At 28.5% G+C, this 20,776-nt stretch overlaps 1 protein-coding gene across 2 annotated transcripts in view; it reads left to right on the top strand.

Moving 5' to 3' along the window:
• LRP1 (LDL receptor protein 1) overlaps nucleotides 1–20,776 on the top strand; it is a 473,582-nt gene that overhangs the window by 165,331 nt on the left and 287,475 nt on the right. Inside the window, exons 9-13 of one of the 2 annotated variants that reach the window (XM_075382014.1) lie at nucleotides 5,241–5,466; nucleotides 5,621–5,792; nucleotides 7,950–8,093; nucleotides 15,296–15,476; nucleotides 18,927–19,160. In XM_075382014.1, the coding sequence (XP_075238129.1) occupies nucleotides 5,241–5,466; nucleotides 5,621–5,792; nucleotides 7,950–8,093; nucleotides 15,296–15,476; nucleotides 18,927–19,160 (957 nt within the window). Of the gene's footprint in view, nucleotides 1–5,240; nucleotides 5,467–5,620; nucleotides 5,793–7,440; nucleotides 7,559–7,949; nucleotides 8,094–15,295; nucleotides 15,477–18,926; nucleotides 19,161–20,776 lie in introns of those variants that run through there. The other variant, XM_075382015.1, reaches the window with a different exon arrangement.

Genomic DNA, 20,776 nt, shown 5'->3' with positions numbered 1-20,776 from the left:
CACCAGGTGCTGGCAATAAACTTCCTATATGATGGTAAACTTGACCTTGAATTTTAAACATAGGCATAAAATTCCTTTCTACAATTTGTGTAGCACCGAAAGAAGTCATCTGAAATAGTGTTGTATTTTCCAACGAAAAATTTCCACCGAGAAAATGTTTTGACAAAGGATGAGATCCTAAAACTAAACTGTTGATTGGTTCTGGTAGCTCATTAAGTATAGTAAGTGAAACTTTTCCACCAGAACAACAGATGCCAGGTGCTTCATCTTTCCATTTTTTTGCAAAACAATGATTGCATATTTTAATCATTGCACCAATTTGTAAATGTTTACTATTAATATAATCCAAATGAGAATCATATTCAAATGCAGATCTGAACATTAAAGTGGCTTTACTCTATTGCATAAGATTGTAAAATAATATATCCTCATGCTCTTCTATATTCTAATGTAAACGGATGTAGACATTCACCTTGCATCTGTAGATTTTTTACCAATATTACGTCTCTTCCATTTCGGCATAACTTTAGAAGAAACTCAACAAATACTCTCAAAATAGATAGATAAATAAATAAATAAATTGGAATAATCAAATATTTATCGCTGAACAAATATTGCCGAAATCATTCTTTATAAAAATGATGGTGCATGGTTTGTTTGTTTGTGGTATGTACTCACATTTTTATTTTAGTTGCTATTGGTACAGGGTGAAGCAATGGTGATGCGCCAGGTGGCTGCACACAGCTCCAGGCAGCTGCACATGGCTTCCTCCATGCTAAAAGCAAAGCTTTACTATATGGTCTCTCCCACTAGAAGCCATCCGTTGTCAATTAATTTACAAATTATTTAATCTAATTTCTAAGTGTAGATTATTTTTATTTATATTTTATATTTGTGTTTTTATTTACTTATTATATATTAATTTTATTTATTTAATTGTATTAATAAATAAAAAGGGATTATTAATTAATAAAAAAAGGAAAATTTATTTAGCATGGGAGAGCCGTTGCACAAGGCTCCATCCATGACTCTCTCCTGCTAGAAGCAATTCAAGCAATTGTCAACTAATTTACAGATTACATTTAATTTAATTTCTAATCATAGATTATGTTTATTTATATTTTATAATTGTATTTTTATTTACTTATTATTATTATTTATTAATTTTATTTACTTAATTTTATTAATTTCAATAGTCAAATATTTATCACTCAACAAATACTGCCAAAATACATAGATAAATAAATTAAAATAATCAAATATTTATCATCTATCACAGAACCAATATATCATATTATCTGATAAATCGAATACAACTGTATTAATCTATACGTGGATCAAAGAAACTTATTAAAATAGTCTGATATTCAATAATTAACAATTATCAGCAGTTTTCGCTTTTATAATTAAGTAGACTGAATTTAGTGCAATATGTTCGCCACCCAGCGGAGAGCCAATATACTATGTAAAAAGTTGTTGCCTGAGCACAACGTATTAGCCACCAAGTGGAGAATCAACATACTACATATGGAGGCATAAAGTATTTTCTTTTTAATGTGTTTTTTTATTGTTGTTTTTAATGTTGTTTTGAGATGAAATACATCTACAAACCGTCTCAGTTATGTCAAGAAAGATGGGTTAAAATTTGGTTGCGATTGATCAGGTAGTTTTTTTGTTTATCCTGAACAGAAAAACACCTTTCTATTTATTTAATAGTATATATATATATATATGAAAACTTAAATATCAATTTTTTCCTTTATATGTATTTTTTTCTTATATATATATATATATATATATATATTAATTTAATAAAATAAATGATCTTTTTTGTCTAAATCTTCCTCTGTACCAATTACTATCAAAAGCATGAAAAAAATTGAGCACAATCCACCAAATTACGGAATCAATAAGGGCTCACCTTATCTTATTGTTTTTTGTTTTATCTTTTCTTTTTCTTTTTTATAAATCAAAAGTGCTTTCGAGGAATTTCCTCATCATCAGTTGATTAAAATTAAAATTTGATTTTACATTAAAACTATTAATAAAATATTAAACATAATATTATACATACGTACAACACTGTACAGTACTGTATTTACTGGCTGGCCACTGTTGAGACACAGCTCCTGATGGTTCACTCAGCTTTGTACGGCTCACTCAGCCTCATCCACACTATAAAAAGCTGGCTTTGCACTAGAATAAGTCAGTCTCTTCCCATTATTTGAAGACTAAAATTGTATTTTTTATAAATTTATAATTAATTTAATAATGATATATATGTGAATTACAAAATCAAGATTATAATAAATATAATTTATATTATAAATAAGTGAAATCTTTTATTTATTTTAAATGAACCAGTGAACCATAAATATTTGTAATAATTAAACCTAACCAAAGTACTACCCCAAGGCAGCAGTTATTTAACAACCACAAACATGTATAAAAAAATGTTAATGTCTTAAAATTAAAAATTTAATTATTTTAATTAATTATTTGACTACATTCATTATGTCATGTTTGGAGATAATATTATGTTAAATATTTTATTAATGTTTTTAATGTGTAATCAAATTTCAATTTTAATCAACTGATGATGAGGAAATTACTTGAAAGCGCTTTTGATTTATTAAAAAGAAAAAGAAAAATAAGATAAGGTAAGAGCTCTTATTGATTCTGTACTTTGGTGGATTGTGCTGAAGTTTTTTGTGCTTTTGACATATATATATATATATATATATATATAGAGAGAGAGAGAGAGAGGTGCCTGTAGAAAATGGACCTAATATAAATTAGTATGATCAGGATCTAATAAAAAATTGCTTCTAAAATTTCTCAATCCTTCAAAACTGTTCAACTTAAAATTATAGTGTGCTTGTAGAGCAAAGCTTTTAATGTCTTAATTTACATGAAGAGCAACATTTTTTAAGGAAAGCTCATATTGATATAAACATATAATAATGAAAAAAACAGAAAATTAATTGGAGCATGCTCATTAACTAATGTTAATTGTTCTAATGAAACAATATAAAATGAGACAATATTAAATAAGAAGTTGCTGTGTGATCAATCTTTTTGTAAGAAGAAAATACTAATTGTCACATAATTGTTTATTTGGTACTAACTCTAATTTTAGATTTCAAATAAAAATGGTTAGTTTTATTTCAATCTTTGCATGAAGCATGGTCTAAGTTGATAATTTCTGCCATGACAGAGCATTTTATACAACAGTTAGCAAATTTTCATTTGATCAGTTGATTATTTAGCTGATGGGATAAAAGTGTAAAAGAACTACAGTATATTTTTGTAATATTGATAACATTTATTTAAATTAAGAAGTAATATCTTTCCTACTTAAAAAAAAAACAAACCAAATTTTTTTTATAAAAAAAAGTAGTGTGGGAGAAAAAGTAGGAATTAGATGATTGAAAATGTATTATAGTTATAATTCAGTAATTATATAAAGTTTTAAACAAACATTATAATTTATAAATCAATTTCAGTTTACTGTTTTTAAAATTTGTCCACTGGGTTAGCCAATTAATTTAAAAAATGGCATTTGAGAGAGAGAAAGAAAGGAAAGAAAGAGATTGAGAGAGAGTGCGTGCATATGTGTGTGTAGACTTTAATATGTCAGATTTTATGGTTTTAGTGTATTAATGTGTTGGAGCTTTTATAAACAAAAAATAATAGTAGTTTATAAATGGAATATTTACATAAGCATTTGAACTGGGAAATTAAAAAATATTTTTAAAATTTTTTGTCGTGCGTATTCCTATTTGCATGATTGTGGTTACAAATGATTTGTAACCATGATCAAAAATAAAATAAAATCATTGTTATTTTTTATCAGTTACCTGTAGTATAGATAAAATTAAAAAAAATTAATATTAAAGATAAAAACAAAATTTAAAACTGCTTACTAATCATGCATTCTAGCGGTAAAAGAATATTAATAAGAAAAAATTTTATGCATGGAAATGGAATGCAAGAGAATAAATATAAGGTTAGCATTTAAGATGAAACTGTATGATTCACTGTAAGTCATGCATTCACATACTGTCAAATATCTGTGTTTTTGTGGTAAGGATTATATATATATATATACGGGTAATATTTGAATACAATAGGAGGTAATGACCCCCTATTGTCATATTACCTCCTAAATAGGAGGAGGTAATGACAATAGGGGGTCATTACCTCCTACTGTCTCCTAAATTTGTCACTGCCAACTTCTTATTCTAAAATAAACTAGCCACTAGCCCACTGAATGCAGTGTATATATGCAGTATATATATATATATATATATATATATATATATATAAAACAGATAGATCTCAATATATACAGTTTATATATACTGAATAAATCAGTGTGTCAAATTATCTCAAATGAATATTCCATTGGATGTTTGTTCATAAAACTTTTCTGAACAGCTTTTCTGTAATTTCTGTTAGAAAAGTAACTTGTTTCTGCATATTTGAGTCTGTGAGTGCAAAATATTTAAATAATAATATGCTTCTTTAATTTTGGATATAACTACCTTAGCCTCCCAAGGAGTTGCAGCTGTATCATACTGGTTAACTGATCAGCTAGTTTTGGGTTTGATTCTTAGCAAGAATATTTCATATCAGGTCTTTTTTATTTATCACTCCACCCATCATCTTCATTGTTAAAATTGGTGTAGAAGTATGTGCAAGATATTAAAAATAAAAATTAAGTTGACTGTTGCTTATAGAAAATATGAAGTTCTCCTTTGGGTGTGGCCGTTTTGTTAAGCTGTGACCCCTCCTTGAGTTTGTTGTGCTTTTTACAGCCACCTCGTATTACAATTCTAGGTCCCTTTATCTTCAATTTTGGTTCTATGGGTCTGATTCTCTAGCAGTAAACTTTTGTTAATGAAAATTGTTATAGTATCTTTTAATTGTTGAATTGTAACTTAACTGGTAGATTAAAATATCACTGCTAGTTTTTATAGAATTGATGTATGTAGTATAGCATTTTTACATAAAAACCTTCACTCAGTCAGTTAGAAACTCCCTTGGTAAAACTTTTTTTAAATGAATAAATTTTATTCCTTGTATGGCGTTAATTAGCTTGGTAGTTTGTTAGTGTCTTCATAGTTAGATTTTCTATTTTTATTACAAACATAAATTTATAACTATAATAGATTTATAATAGATTTTTCCTTCTAATATCTTAAGGAATAATATTTGTTTTTTTCCCGTGATTACAGTTTTATGTTTTTTACAAAATGGGGTGTTACAAGTGCCATGTTAGAGCGTGCCAAGCTTGATGGAACAGAAAGAATGACTCTTGTTCACAGCAAAATAGTCTATCCATATGGTGTCACCGTTGATTTTCCTAACCAGCATGTCTACTGGGTCGACACTTATTTAGATTTTGTAGAACGAGTAGATTATGATGGCCAGAATCGTCGAACTGTTCGAAAAGGATTCCCAGTAAGTGATAATCATTTTAATGTTTTATAATTATGAATGTAGATATATAAATTCAGTTTTTATGTTGTTTTTCTGATAATGGAGGTAAATGTATTATAATTTACTTTCATTTTATCATATTTCATTTTTGAAAGTTTTTATGTTATTTTTCTAGGTACAAAATCTGTATGATATTACATTATTTGAAAATGACCTATATGTCACCAGTTGGAGAGAACAAAGCATTATACGCTTGAACAAATTTAATTCACAAGATCATGAAACTGTTGCTAACTTCAGCCGCCCTTTTGCTATTCATGTTTATCATCGTCAACGTCAGCCAGATGGTATGGTAATTATGTATTCCAGTGTTGTGATTTCAATTATAGTATATCATTGAATGAAGTTCATAAAGAAATATGAGCGAAGTTATTTTGTTAACTACTTGTTTTCTTACTTTGAAGTTAGTCCTTTCAAATGATTTCCTTGATACTTTTATTGTAACTTACGTTTAACTTTGATATGCTTAATAACAAGTTACTTTTTATATCATACTGTTTAATTAACTAGTTGTGGATAAGTATTTTTAAGATATACACAATAATTCTATACTTTTATGACCTTGAAAAATATATGTAGGTCATAAATCACGTATAAATAGTAACACATTTTCAAAGTGACTTTCTCATATCGTTTGAACAATGTTATATTGAGAAATAAAGAAGATCAAATACAATTAGGCTTATTAAACTTTTAATTATTTTTTAGTTGCCTATTTTTGAGTTTTAAATCCAGCTACAATTTCAGCTTATTATGGAATTCAGATGTGAAGCCTTAAAATAAACTACCTCATTGTTCCCATTCATCACTTAAACTAATTGATGCATTTAATGAAATTTACACTGTGTCTGAGGATCATCTACATAACACATAGGATTGAAAACTGAACAAGATTACAAACAGCCCTTTGCAGTTGTTTATTAAAAGTAATTACAGTTGCTGGGTAAGGATGTTGTTGGTGATATAATTTTTTACACCAGTTTGTTGAAAAATTTAATGTCAATAAATTCATTTCAAACCAGTAGACAGTTTTACATTATTGTAAAAGTCTTCAAGTTTGGATCTTACTTTAGCTTAAATTGGAATTTTAGAATTTTTTATAAATTACATAAAAAACTATACTATTTAGATACGTTATATAAATTTTATATAAAGAATACTAATAAAATAAATTTAAATTAGTCCCATCATCATTTAGTGAGTACAAATTATATTCTTATATATTTTCAATTAATGTCTTCTAAATACTTTCTTTTTTTTTTTTACTGGCTTATTTATTTATTATTTTTATACATTTCTTCACAGTTATTTTATATAGTAATAGCAATATGTGTGTATTAATTTTTTATTTAACCCTGTTCTATTTTTTTACCATCTTTAAAAAAGGAGGCCCTCATCAGTTAGAATTTTATTTTTTTTTGTCTTATTTCTTACCAAATGAAACATTTTCAATAATTATTTTATTGTTTGGCAGAGGACTCTTTTATTAATTTCCTCAAATGGTCTCAGTTTCTTCCAGATAACTTAAAGGAAATATTTTTTAACAGAAAATACACAGACAATTTTAAGATATTTTGAGCATCATTATTGCTTAGTTACAGATTATGTTACTGTAATGATATTTAACATGATACCATTCTAACATTCAAAGTACCGTTTTTTGAAGTTTATTTTATTACTCAAATTATTCCATTTTTCTGATCTATGTATTTCTACAGTTTTCTTCACTTTTTCTTGCAATAGGGAAGTTCCTATTGTTATCTGCGGAGTAGCACACCTGCTATTCATCTTGCATCTGCATATAGTATCAAATACTAGTATAATTACATTCTCATAAGAATAAAATAAATATTTATTTTATTACTTTTTTATATGGTGTTTGCAATTTATGTGCAGAAAAAATGAAGAAATAAACATTTTTAAGGCTGAGTCAAACAGATTTGAATACTTCCAACAAAACCCTTACCAAAGAAACTTTATTGCATGATCTTTCGCAGTTTAAGAATTTTCTGTTTAGTTCAATTTATATTGAAAAGCTGGTGTGTGTATTCAGGTACTTAAGAACTATTTATTTGGTATTTTACTAGATATTTGGTCTTGTTTCAGTTAGTTTGAATAACATAAATAATTTTTTTGTAATAAATCTTTAATAAAATTTGTAACTAATAAGTAAAATTAGCAAAAATAGCCTTGATTTTGCTGTAATTCTAATTTAACAACTATGTTAATGTTATTTTGTAACTGTTACAAAATAATGACTAGTAAATAATGGGAACTTTATTAATTATATAACTATTAAACTGATTGTTGAATCTTATAATTAAGTTACTAAGACTAAATTAATTTATTACATTTTTAATCTACTTTTATATACTTTTACCAAATTTAAGCCATTAGAAAAATTTAATTTTCATAATAATGAAAAGCATGTTGTTTGATTTTAGTTGATCATCCTTGTAAGATTAATAATGGAGGCTGTCAGCATTTCTGTATTCCGAGTTGGCGTAAAAATGGTGAAAAGTTGATACCATTTGCTCATTGCCGTTGCCAACCTGGTTACCGGCAAGTTCGCATTGGAAAATGTAGTGGTAAGATTTTTTGAATTCAGTTAGAATAAGTAATCTCAAAACTTTAAATTTTGATCACGTCTAAATGTGAAGTTTATAATAAAAATATAACCACTAAACATAGTAAAATAGCTTCCACTGACTGCAAGACATTATTTCATACAAGCTGTAGAAATATGAGCAAAGATGACATGGAATTGTTGATATTCAATAATGAAATTTGGAGATGTGAACATTGCGCCTTAAGCAAAAGAAAAGATCTTTAACTAGAAACTGCTGTACAAAGAAACAACTTTACACTTGATGACGTGATGTCCGCTATAATTGAATTAAAGAGAGCCCAGAAACGTATGATAAGTGATATGAATGAATCGTCAGACCTCTTACACAAAAAGATTGATGATAACTCAAAAATAATTGCTGACATTAAAATTAGAAGAGTATGTTCAAAAAATTGAGAATTTGACAGCTGAAAACCATAATCTCCGTCAACAAGTTAAACAGCTTGAGTTCAGACTTGAGGATGCGGAGCAATATAGTCGTAAAAGTATGATAGAAATTCATGGTATCCCCAAAAAAGATGATGAAGATGTTGTTGATACAATTAAAAAAGTGGGAGATGTAATTGATGTCCAAATTATGGATGAGATGATTGATGTTTGTCACAGATTGCCAGGGAAAAATAATATGTCCGACTGAATCATTGTCAAGTTCGTCAGAAGGCGGGATAAGGAAAATTTCATGAATAAGAAACGAGATAAAAAATTTATCACTACATTAAACATGGGATTTACAACTGATACTCCGGTTTACATAAACGAGTCGCTCTGTCCACCAAGGAGACGGCTGTATGCGCTCGCTTGGCAGGCCAAAAAGTCTAAAGGTTACAAGTACATCTGGCTATGAGATGGGAAAGTACTTATGCGGAAGAATGAAAAAGACAAAGTTGTGCAGATTAGGAATGAAGAGGACTTAAACAAATTACCGTAAGCACACTTAGTTATGTTAAAATAAATTTTTATTTCTAATGATCTCTACAAGTTTTAATAAATTAATGAACTGTGAATTTAAATTTCTGCACCAAAACATTAGTAGTCTAAGAAAGAACTTTGATGAATTATTAGTTATTTATCTAAATTTAAAAACATGCCAGATTTAATTGTTTTATCGGAAATTTGGATAATGTCAAATGAAGTATCTTTATACAAAATAAAAAATTATGATATGATAGCTAATTGTAATGAAGGTTATAGATCAGGTGGAATAATTGTTTATATCAATTCTAAATTGAACTACCGAAGGGTTTCTTTATCTCTGTCTGCATCTGATGCAATTCTTATTGACCTAGTGCACAATGGTATTAAATATACAATACTTGCGCTATATAGGTTACATAGTAAGGATAAGAGGCACTTCTTAAATGAATTTAATGATGTGCTGTCTAAAATTAATTCTAATAACTGCATAGTAATCGGTGACTTTAACTTAAACCTACTTTCCGAATCTCACTTAATAGATGAATATAAAACTATTTATAACTGCCATGGATTTGAATCATTAGTCAATGAATCCACACGACTTACAAGTGGAACATGCATTGATCACTTATTGTCAAGAATAGAAAATAAAAATAATTATGAAATAGTTTCAACTGTGAGTCATTTGCAGATAACAGATCATAGTCTTATAGGCGTCAGGATATCGCATCTCGCTCTATAGGCTCTCATATATCGCATATCGTATCGTCGCATTCCAATACTATTAAAAATGAGAATAATATGAATGCTATTAAAATTGATTATCATAAATTCATTTCCCTTATTGCTAAAGTAGACTGGCGTGATGTTTATATACATAATGATGCGTCAGCAGCTTTTGATATTTTCATAAGAAAAATTACTGAAATTATAAATGAATCTAAAACTCAATTAGTCATACAGGGTAAGCAATTCAAAAAATTAAAACCATGGATAACAGATAAACTGTGTGAAATGATATCAATACGCAATTCATTATACAAAAACGCACCCTAATAACATACATTTAATTAAACATTATAAAACATATAGGAATAAACTTAAAATTAAGATTACATCGGCTAAACAAAATTACTACGATAACATGTTTGACAGATGTAAAGGAAATCCTAAAAAGGAGTGGGAAGTAATTAATTCTTTAACCGGTCAGAAAAGAAAAGATAAAGTTATTGAACTAAATAATGAAAATAATAAAAATATCTCTGAACCATTTCAAGTAGCTAGCATATTTAACTATTATTTCATAAATGTTGTAAGTGACTTACGTAAACAATTAAATGAAAGTTGTAACGATACAAATAATGATCTGGCAAATATAAAATGTGAAGCGTTATCAATGTTTGTTGGCCTGTCCTTAATGCTGAGATTGAAAATATTATCAAAAATCTCAAAAACAATAAATCCCCTGGTATCGATGGAATAAGCTCAAAAATTGTTAAATTAGCGGTAGATCATATATCACATGTCTTAATCTTTCTTGTAAATATAAGCCTCCAATCTAGAAAATTCCCGGACGCTTTAAAAAAAGCAGTAGTAATACCTGTCTTTAAAAAAGGAGATAAAAAATCTGTACTTAATATAGACCAATATCTCTACTCTCTATCTTCTCTAAAATCTATGAGAAATGTATGAAGAACAGATTAATATCGTACCTCAATAAAACTTCTTTTTTTAGTAAAAACCAATATGGATTTATGGCTGGGAGCAATACTGAAAAGGCGCTCTTAAATTTTACTACCCAAGTATTTCAGGGCATAAATGATAAGAAATGTGTGAGCGGTCTATTTTTAGACATAACAAAAGCTTTTGATTGTGTAGACCACAATGTTCTTCTATGCATTCTGTGGATTTTATTTTTTAAACAAACTATCCCTAAAAATAACCATGAGAAAACTTTATTTTGCTATTGTGCATAGTCAACTATACTACGGCATCAGCTGTTGGGGAGGAATTTATGTTACAAATTTAGATTCCATAATCAAAATCCAAAAAAGATTCGCTAGAATGATAAGTAAAAAAAGAACTACGGATCATTCTTTGCCAATATTTAGGGAATTGTTTATATTACCGCTACTTTATTTATATGTTTATAAAGTAATGAAAATTTTCTTTATCAGAAGTAGTCATAGAGATAGTATGATAACCGAGTACGAACTTAGAAGTAAAAGGAATGTATATGTACCCAGAGCAAATAAAATGAGTTATATGAAGTTCTTTTCAAGTACTGCTCCTAGATTGTATAACATACTTCCTAATCATATAAAGACCAGTAGGAACCTAAACACTTTCTTAAAGCTACTAAGACGATGGCTAATTAATATTGATGGCGCTGAAAGTATGTTCCATGTAATTACATGATTTATGATTACATATATAATTAATTATAATGATTTATACTATTAGTCTTAACATAGTAATAGATTTTTTACATATATAACTTAGCGGGTAGCACTGGATGAAAGGTTTATTAGTAAACGTAAATATTTGACGACGATTGATCTTCTCTATACTTAACTGCAGAAAAGATAAGTTTCCACCAGAGTAAATTATGAATTAAACCAAAACTAATCCTCCTATATAAGATAAAACTGTTTACTTTTTCCCCTTACTCTAACTAAAAAGATTAATAGAAAAGGGATGGTGCCACAAAACAGGCAAGACCCTTGTGGACACCTAATCTTTCATCTTTTACAAATAATATAAATTAAGTATAATTAAGTTAAGTAATAAATATTAAATTGTATTATAAAACAATTAAGTAAATTAAATTAAGTATGATTAAGTAAAGTAATATTATAATTAGTATTAGGATGACTCCATTAATTATTAATTCTGTAAAAGTGAAAGAAATAAAGAAAAAAAGAAAAAGTTCCAGTATACACTTTCCTAAGGATAAAAATTTTAGTAACCAAAATATCAACAAAGAATGCTTAGACCATATGTCTTTTTGTATTTAATTTAGTTTTAATTATATTAATGAATGTAAAAAAGCCTTTTCTAAATTTGTCTGAAATTTTTTCAATTACCGCTAACGTCAATATACCTGTTCAGCAAATGTCCCATGAAAATTTTTCCTATTGAATTGCAAAACAAAATCCCTGTAACCTGTTACCTCATTGATACAGCCTTTCTTGCAGATTTGGAAAATAACTACTCCTTTCTTAATATTCATTGGTATCTCACTTCTCAAATATTCCATTATAAAAATTTAATAATTTGTTCAAGAACTCTATCTTCACCTAGAGCTTTATTATTTTTAGAGTATTTTTGCACTTTCTCTAAGTCATGCAAAGAAAATGCTGCAGCCAGTATTTCATTAGCAATTTAGAACTCTCTATAAGATGTTCTACTTAATTTCTGGTGGGGTTCAGAGGACTTGCATTGTAAATTTGTTACTTCTAATAAACTGCTTCTTGAAACATTGAACTGCTCTCCAAAAATTTCCCTGCTTCTTTTACATTCTTCATTATTTGAACATTTGTTCCAGTAATTTCTCTTTTTTATTTTTTCTCTTTTTTTTTACACAGCTTCTCCATATTACTAGTTGTTAAGTTTCTCTTCGTTTAATGATGTCTGAATTTATTTTCCTGCGTACTCTCACTAAATTGAATAAATCAGTAAACAATTTATGACATCCAAAATATCAAATCATTCTTGACTGAAAGCTTTTTATTATCATTAAAATTTATTTTGGTGGATCTCATCAGCTTATTTATCGACAGATTGATATTACTATGCTCACTAACTTCTTTGTTGTGGCGGGGAGGGGAAAGTTAGTTATATTTCCTGAAGAATCTTGAGTTTAGCTTTGGAGCTCTTTTTATTTTCTTGTTTTCAGTATTTGACCTGATTATTTTCTTTGAATTCTGCACTTTCCCTTTGTACTTTTATGCCATTCTCTTCAGTATCGTATGTGTCAGTTGCTTCCTCGTATTTGAGGTATCTCCCATTAATGACCAAACTAGTTCCTTTCATGGCCACTTTCTTGCTAGATTTGATCACACTTTTTATTCAGATTAGCTCATTATGCTTATTTATCATTTCCTTACACTGGCAGTAAAATTTCTCTTCCTTATAACTTTCTTATGCATTTTTAATTTCATTACTTTTTATTATTCAATATGCATGACTCAAGGACCATCTGAGTATTATTCTCCTTTTCCCCCAGTCTTCTGACAAAATTAATTTCAGTATCTTTCAGCTCTACTTTAAAGATATTTCTACACAGATCAGTGACAATCCTATTTGAATCACCATCGTTTTGCTTATTCATATTTTTGAGCCTGTGAAAGGTTAAATTATTTTATCTCTTATAATAGTTGAAATTATTTCGTTTTATTAACAACCTTCATTTAGTATATAAATAATGAAAATTCAGCTTACCAACAATTATAAAATGTTTAAATGTATTGTAGTGCTTTCGGACCTTCATACATCCTCAGGAATATCCATGTAATTAAGTATAAACATTTTTACAGTTATTCATTTTAAATAGTATAAAAGAGATTAAAATGAAATAAAATAAAATAAACCAAAATTTTATATATACACAACAATTGTTTGTTATTGTATTAGTATAGTAAGTTGTATTAGTCAAGTATAGTAAGTTGTACATTAAAGTAAAAACATGTCCTGTTAGTAAAAGAATCTTAATTGTTATCTACCATTAGAACTTCAGTCACTGAATATGCAGTATTAGCACTATGAGAAATACATTAATTACAAAATAAATACAATAACCTGATGCTGCTGAATCATCTAAATATCTTTATTTTTCTATTTTATGGCTAATTTCAATAAAACACATTAAATTAAATTAGAAAAAAGTAGTTTGAAAAAGTATTTTAAACAAAATTAACTAGTAGACAGTTCTTAAAAGCCAAATATTGGGAATGTTTATAAATATTTGAACTTTTCTAAAGGGAAATAAATAAACAAAGGTATAGCACTAAATATGTACAAGTGGCCGAAGAAGCTAATAATGAAAAATAATATCAATGTCAATTAAAACAGAACATCTGTAAAAAAAAAATACAGAATATAATAAATAGACAGTTTATGACACTTCAACATAATATACTGTTAAAACTGTAGGAGTTGGTTTTGAGCTATTGAGGTGCTTCGTGTCCTAGCTAAATGACTGAATCGTTAATTAGTTTAAATATTGTTGAGGATTTTATTATAATATATTATAGTTTTATTTTTTTCATATTTGTAGTCCCATTTTGTAAAATTACTTTCTACACTTTATAATTGTAATTAAAATAACTATAAAAAGTATATATTAAAAAAAACTACATATATTGTATCTTTAATATGTGGCTAATAAAGAAAATGAAATCTTAATCTATTTTTTTAATATTATTTAAACTTCTAGATTTTAGGATTAAGTGCACTTCAAGTAGTGGGGATTCAGGGTGTTAAGGATTGGTATTCTCAATACAAGACTGAATCCTGTATAAATAAAAACCTACTGTAAATCCTTTTGGTAGCATCTTGATGCCTATATTTTGGGCTACACAGTTGCTAGAGCTTAATCAACATCCCTGGCTACAAATAGGGCTGGCTTGAGTCTGGAAAAGATATATTACACATCATCTTTATTCATTAGATTAGCTGAAATACTTAGCTGCTATTGTTCCTTTGTATCAATAAAATATAAATTAATCACATTATGCAGTGAAATTTTGTCTTTAAAAAAATCAAAACTAACTAGTGAAATTTAAACTTTGCCTTAGATTTATTGCTAGATATGAAATTAGATTATAACTGAAAAATAGTACAGTATAAAGGAAAAAATATTGATATAGTGTTATTACATTGATGTTAGAATAATCAAAAAGGTCCTGTGATACAATTTGTGTTACATTCATTTGCATAGAGCGAAGTTAAAATTCAGAATGTTAAAAGTAATTGGTTGTCTGTGTGTATGTGTGTGTGTGTGTGTGTGTGTGTGTGTGTGTGTGTGTGTGTGTATGTGCACATGCGCGTGTGATTTAACTTATGATGATAATAAAAGTCATACTGTAGTTTAATTAAGAATTTGGTGTTGAATATTTAGCTAAAATATGAGGAAATGTTTTTTCCCAATAAAGTTACTTACAGTTTTTGTTAATGATTGTAATTTTTTTATAAATAATCCTTTTTTGTTATTATTGATTCTTTTTGTTGTTTCTTTTTTATTAGTTGCAAAACGATCTTCCTTTTTGTTGTATGGTAAGGGTAGACCTGGCATGATAAAAGGAATTTCTATGGTATCAGGTGATAAACATGAAGAACAAATGATTCCGATTACAGATCTAACTAGACCGACTGCATTAGACTATGATGTTCGTTCTCAGTATATATATTATTCAGATGGTCAACGGTAAGTGACTTAATTGAAGTTTATTCATTGCCTACAAAAGTAAAAGCTCAAATTTTGTGGATTGTAGATTAATTAATGACATGAATGTTGCAAAAAAAAATTATTAGAATGTTAAGTAGTACTCATTTTTTTTTAAAGATTTCTGAATGTAGATTAGTATAAAAAAAAGTTATCAAAACAAAAACTGAAATGGAAGATCTGGGTGTTTTTTATGAGTCCAATTCTTTTCTGTACATTAAGTTTTTTTTTTATAGATCATGGATTGAAATAATTTTGAATCAGATACTTTATGAATCAGATACAATGGTTTGCATGAGCAAGTTAACTCATGTCTTGTAAAAAATATTATTACCATATGTGAGTAAATTAAAAGTTAAAACTAAATTCAAGTAGTAGAAGGGTAAGTAATAAAATGAATTGACTAATGAAGTAATAAAACCACTTCAGTTTAACTGAAGTAATACTGAATTATTTGATATATATAAATCTTTAAGTCCAAATATTGCTGATATAGTAGTGACCAAACTACGAGGTCTGTAAATAAGGTAATGCGATTAGTTCAGAAAAACTTTTTATTTACAAAACAATTATACATGAATCACCTTCGAAATAGTTCCCTTGGAAAGCTACGCAACATTTCAAATGGTTTTCCTACTCTTCATAGCAGTGTTGGACTTAGAAACTGGAATATCCTTCAGATGGTCAGTTACATTTCTTTTTGTGTTTTCTACTGTTCCTAAATGGTGTCCTTTGAGATGTTTTTTAAGTCAGGAACAGGAAAACATCGCAGGGACTCAGGTGGTTGAGAAACTACAGGAATGTTTTTCTTTGCCAAAATTCATTAATTGAGAGTGCAGTGTGACAAGGTGCATTTTCATAATGCAGCATCCAGTTGCCTTTGATGGCTGCCCTCAGGCGGGCAACTCTTTTCCGCAGTCTTTCAACAATGTCTCTGCAAACATATTGATTTACAGTCTGTCCTGTAGGCAAAAAATCCTTATGGACATTGCCATTACTACCAAAGAAACAAATTAGCATTGCTTAATTTTTGATTTGCTGATTTTTGCTTTTTGGGATGTGTTGAATTTGAATTGTGCCACTCCTTGCTCTGGTGTTTTGTTTCTGGGTCATACTCAAATATCCAAGATTCATCTCCAGTAATAACATTTTTTTAGAAAATCAGGATCAGTTTCAATTTGCCCTAGAAGATTTCAGCACACTTCTACCCTGTTGTTTTTCTGTTCAACAGTGAGGTTTTTTGGGACTAATTTTGCACAAACTTTATTCATGTTCAATTCGTTTGTCAAAATTTGATTGACTGCGGTATGGTTCAAATTCAATTGTTATGCAATCATTCTGACAGTTATCGCCAGTCATACCATATCAAGTCTCTGATTCGCTCAACATTGTCGTTACTTTTTGACATTAACGGTCTTGCAGAGCGTGGATCGTTCGCAACTGATTCCCAGGGATTAAAAATGGTTTAAACCACCTTAAAAACTTGGGCTCATGGCAGAGCATCATCTCCGTATGGCCTTTTCATTTTTGAAAACGTTTCAGTAGCATTCTTACCGAGTTTAACACAAAACTTGATTGTAAAACGTTACTCATAATTAGTATCACTCATTTTTGTATCGCACAACAAAAACTCGTTTCACGAAAAGTTTGTTTACTTCTCACGTGGCAACAATAGACTAAAAATATTAATACCTAATATAAATCAGCTGTTCATATAACCATATGTTTACTAGTAACTTTACAGTGTTGCCACTTTGGCTGCCTAAAGAAACTAGTCTCATTACTTTATTTACAGACCTCGTAAGTATTTAAAATAAGTAAACAAAAGGAGATTGATTTTGAGTTTAAAAATTGATAATGATCAAAAATGTGAATTTGTGGCTAGTTTTAGACTATGTAACCTCCGGAGAGGTTAATTTGTTGTCAGAGAGACCTATAACTGACAACAGTTATAGGTCACTCACATGCACTTGACAACGTGTAGTAATTTGTTTGTCATAGTTTAGTTATCACTTAGATCAGATCAAACTTTTCAAATATGGATGAATAAATTAAGATACACAATGATATTGTGTATCTTAATCCCTTTATATTACCTATATTATTTGATTATGATTAACATTTTTGAATATCAGCTCACTTTATTTTTATAAAAAAAAAAATTATGTTTGCTGAAAATTAATGATGCTATTCATATATTTTGCTTACACAAGGAACAAAATTTTGTTTACACCAGATGAAAATTAAACAAAAATGTTATTGATTTTATTATAGACTGTATCATTTAGTCTTATTTTATGTTTGATTATAAACCATAAAACAGTCATAGGTATAATTAACTATAATCAACTACAATGTATAACAGCTTTGCAAAATGCAACTTCTTTTATTTCTTATAGTAATCTGTGATTCTATTTACATTAAATAAAAAGGAATTTACTTATTTTAAATTTAGTAAAAATAGTTTTTATTTCCTTAATTTGTTTACAAGCAATAAATTCATAGTTTAAATAATTTTTAAACATAATTCTTACTGTATAAATTTGTTCCTGGAAACAAATTCATATGTGGAGCTTTTTAAAAAAAGTCTGTCTTTACACTTTATTTTTTACATTATTCTGATACATGGTGCATACACTATGTGGTCTCAAACAGAAACTTGAACATTTTGAACTCTGAAACCAAAACAAAAATTGAGACAAATTAAGTTTGTGTAAAACTTGATTAAGATTTCTAAAAAATTTTTGTAAAAATTTATTAAGTGTGAAACTATATTAAAAATATTGGCATATAACTTATCTGATGCTTTATTCAGATAACAATATAAGTTCAGCATTCTGCAAACTTATATTCTATTCAAAATTTTTAGGCAATGTATCAGCAGAAATTTTAAATTGAAATTTATAAAAATCATCATTTAACCATTTTGTTGTGTAATTTGTCTTCAGTAGAATGAATGGCTATTCATTTATTAAATGCTTTTAAAACACCGTTTTATGCTTTAAAATTTTTTAATTGGTCTTAAAAGTAATTTTTTATGCTCTTAAGAAAATATATCTTTTTATTGTTTATTTTGACTAGTCTGATATATTAAAAAAATATAAAATTTTTCTGCAAAGTTCTAAAATCGTGTGATGAATTTTCAAAACACTCATTGTTCTCAATTTGATAGTTTGCATGTGGGAGATACCTTTTGTTAATTTTATTTCTACATTGTCTTTTCTTCACAGTTTTAATTAACTGATGAATACGTATTAACTGATGAACGTATTCAAACTGTTCATTTTGACAAGAAGCAGTCAGGAATTTTTTAGGTAACAATGATTTTTGTTGTAAATGAATATGTATAGTGCACTGATATCATATTTTTTACTCATCATTTTGAATCATAGTTTTTTTTTTGTCAGATAAACATGTATTTTAATATTGCAGATATATGATCGATAGGCAAAAAATTGATGGGTCGAAAAGGGAGACAGTTGTTGATCGACATTTGAATAACTGTGAGGGTCTTGCAGTAGATTGGATTGGAAGGAACTTGTATTGGACTGATGAAGGATTGAGTTCAATCAGTGTTGCTAATCTTGATAATGTTATGTATAGACGCACGATTATAAGAGATAACATGTTTCATCCTCGAGCTATTGTACTCGATCCAGAAGAAGGGTGAGTTAAACTGTTTTATTCATCTATGGTTAAATAAAATTTATCATACAGCTTTTTTTTTTCTTTAACCTTTGGGACCACCATTAGTTATTACTTCAGAGGATGAGATGAATGACTAGTAGCATGTGAAAATGCCATGCCTGACCAGGATTCAAACTCGGGACCTCTGGACTAACTGTTTAGAATAAAATTGTATAACTGTTAGATAGAACTGTTTAGATTAGTGACCCTCCACAAGAGTGGGTGGTCAGAGTTCCCCAGTGATGGTATAGAGGACTCTCAAGGTGTGAGAGGTTCGTGGACAGCAAAGGACATGTGTAATGTACGTCTGGAGCTTGTACAGTAGGGGCGAGGAGGGTAGCTCTCCAGTGGAGGGGCGTGTTGGCTGTCCAGAAGAGGAAGTTGGCATGTTCCTATGAGGCTGGAGGTACCCCGTTTGGAAAGCCCCACGAAGGGATAAGTTAAGGAGGGCACAGACTGCTGCCACGACACCCTGAGGTGACTGTGTTTTGCCTAACGGCGGGGGCTGGTTGCTTTGGGATGTTGAAAAAAAAAAAAGATTAGTGATTTTAAATTAATTACAGGTGTCTTAAAATGTATATAGAATTCTAAGCAAATTATTGTGGCCATAGTATATCATTTATTATTTCATTAACACACTTTTTAATAAGCCCCAAAAATCCATATTTATACATTTACTTCAATCTATTTACAATGACTGTTGTATAGATCCTGTCAACTTATAATAAATCACTTATTTACTTTGTGTAATTACAAGTATCTTCAGAAACATAAAATATGTAACACAAACAAAAATCATTCATAGAATAATAAATAGTATAGCTTTAGCTCTGGTGACAATATTTTTTTAGCTGAGTGATGAGCTGATAGTTAACATAATACACATAATATATACAAATTCTAGTGATTATGGAGTGTCCAAAAATTCCTCCTGGTAACACCTGGTAGCACCTAGTCTTGTAAAAATGTAATAAGTTCTTTCTTAAATTTTTGTTTATTTTCTAATTTAATGCACTGACAGGCTTCGGAAGGATAGCATCAATTATTTTTATACTAAACAATGATAATCTGTGGTGTAGAATGTCAAAATGATTACCTGATCTCATTCAGTGTATATGGATGTTTGCTACAAAATTTTTTTCTAGATTTATCATCTGTAATGTAATATAAGATGTATGTTAATAGAAAAGTTAATACATCAAGATGTTTAATAAGTATTTAGAGTGAATTGCTACTCTTTTCTTCTAAAAAATATTACATGAAATGCCTTCTTTTAATATGTGATCATTTTTTCATTGTCTCATTTTAGAGGCATTACCCCAAAAGTATATTCTGAGTTTCTATAAAACAGTCTAATTACATCATTCTTAAACAGGTAGCATTTAATTTACTAAATATCCTTGGACTCTTGTGAATCATGGATATTGCTGAACAACTTCAGCATCACAAATTAAAACACACCCTTCTGCAAAAAAATAATGCTCATGCATAATCTCGATGTTTTAGAGCTTTTTGTTTGAAGTGCAAATTTATTTTATTTTTCGAAAACTTGTACATTTTCATGTCACTTTATCTCTTGTCTGTTTGTATCTCTT

The sequence above is a fragment of the Lycorma delicatula genome, chromosome 1, assembly GCF_047948215.1.
Source record: "Lycorma delicatula isolate Av1 chromosome 1, ASM4794821v1, whole genome shotgun sequence".
In the NCBI taxonomy this organism is placed as follows: Eukaryota; Metazoa; Arthropoda; class Insecta; order Hemiptera; family Fulgoridae; genus Lycorma; species Lycorma delicatula.
This window is presented reverse-complemented; position numbering and strand designations above follow the sequence as displayed.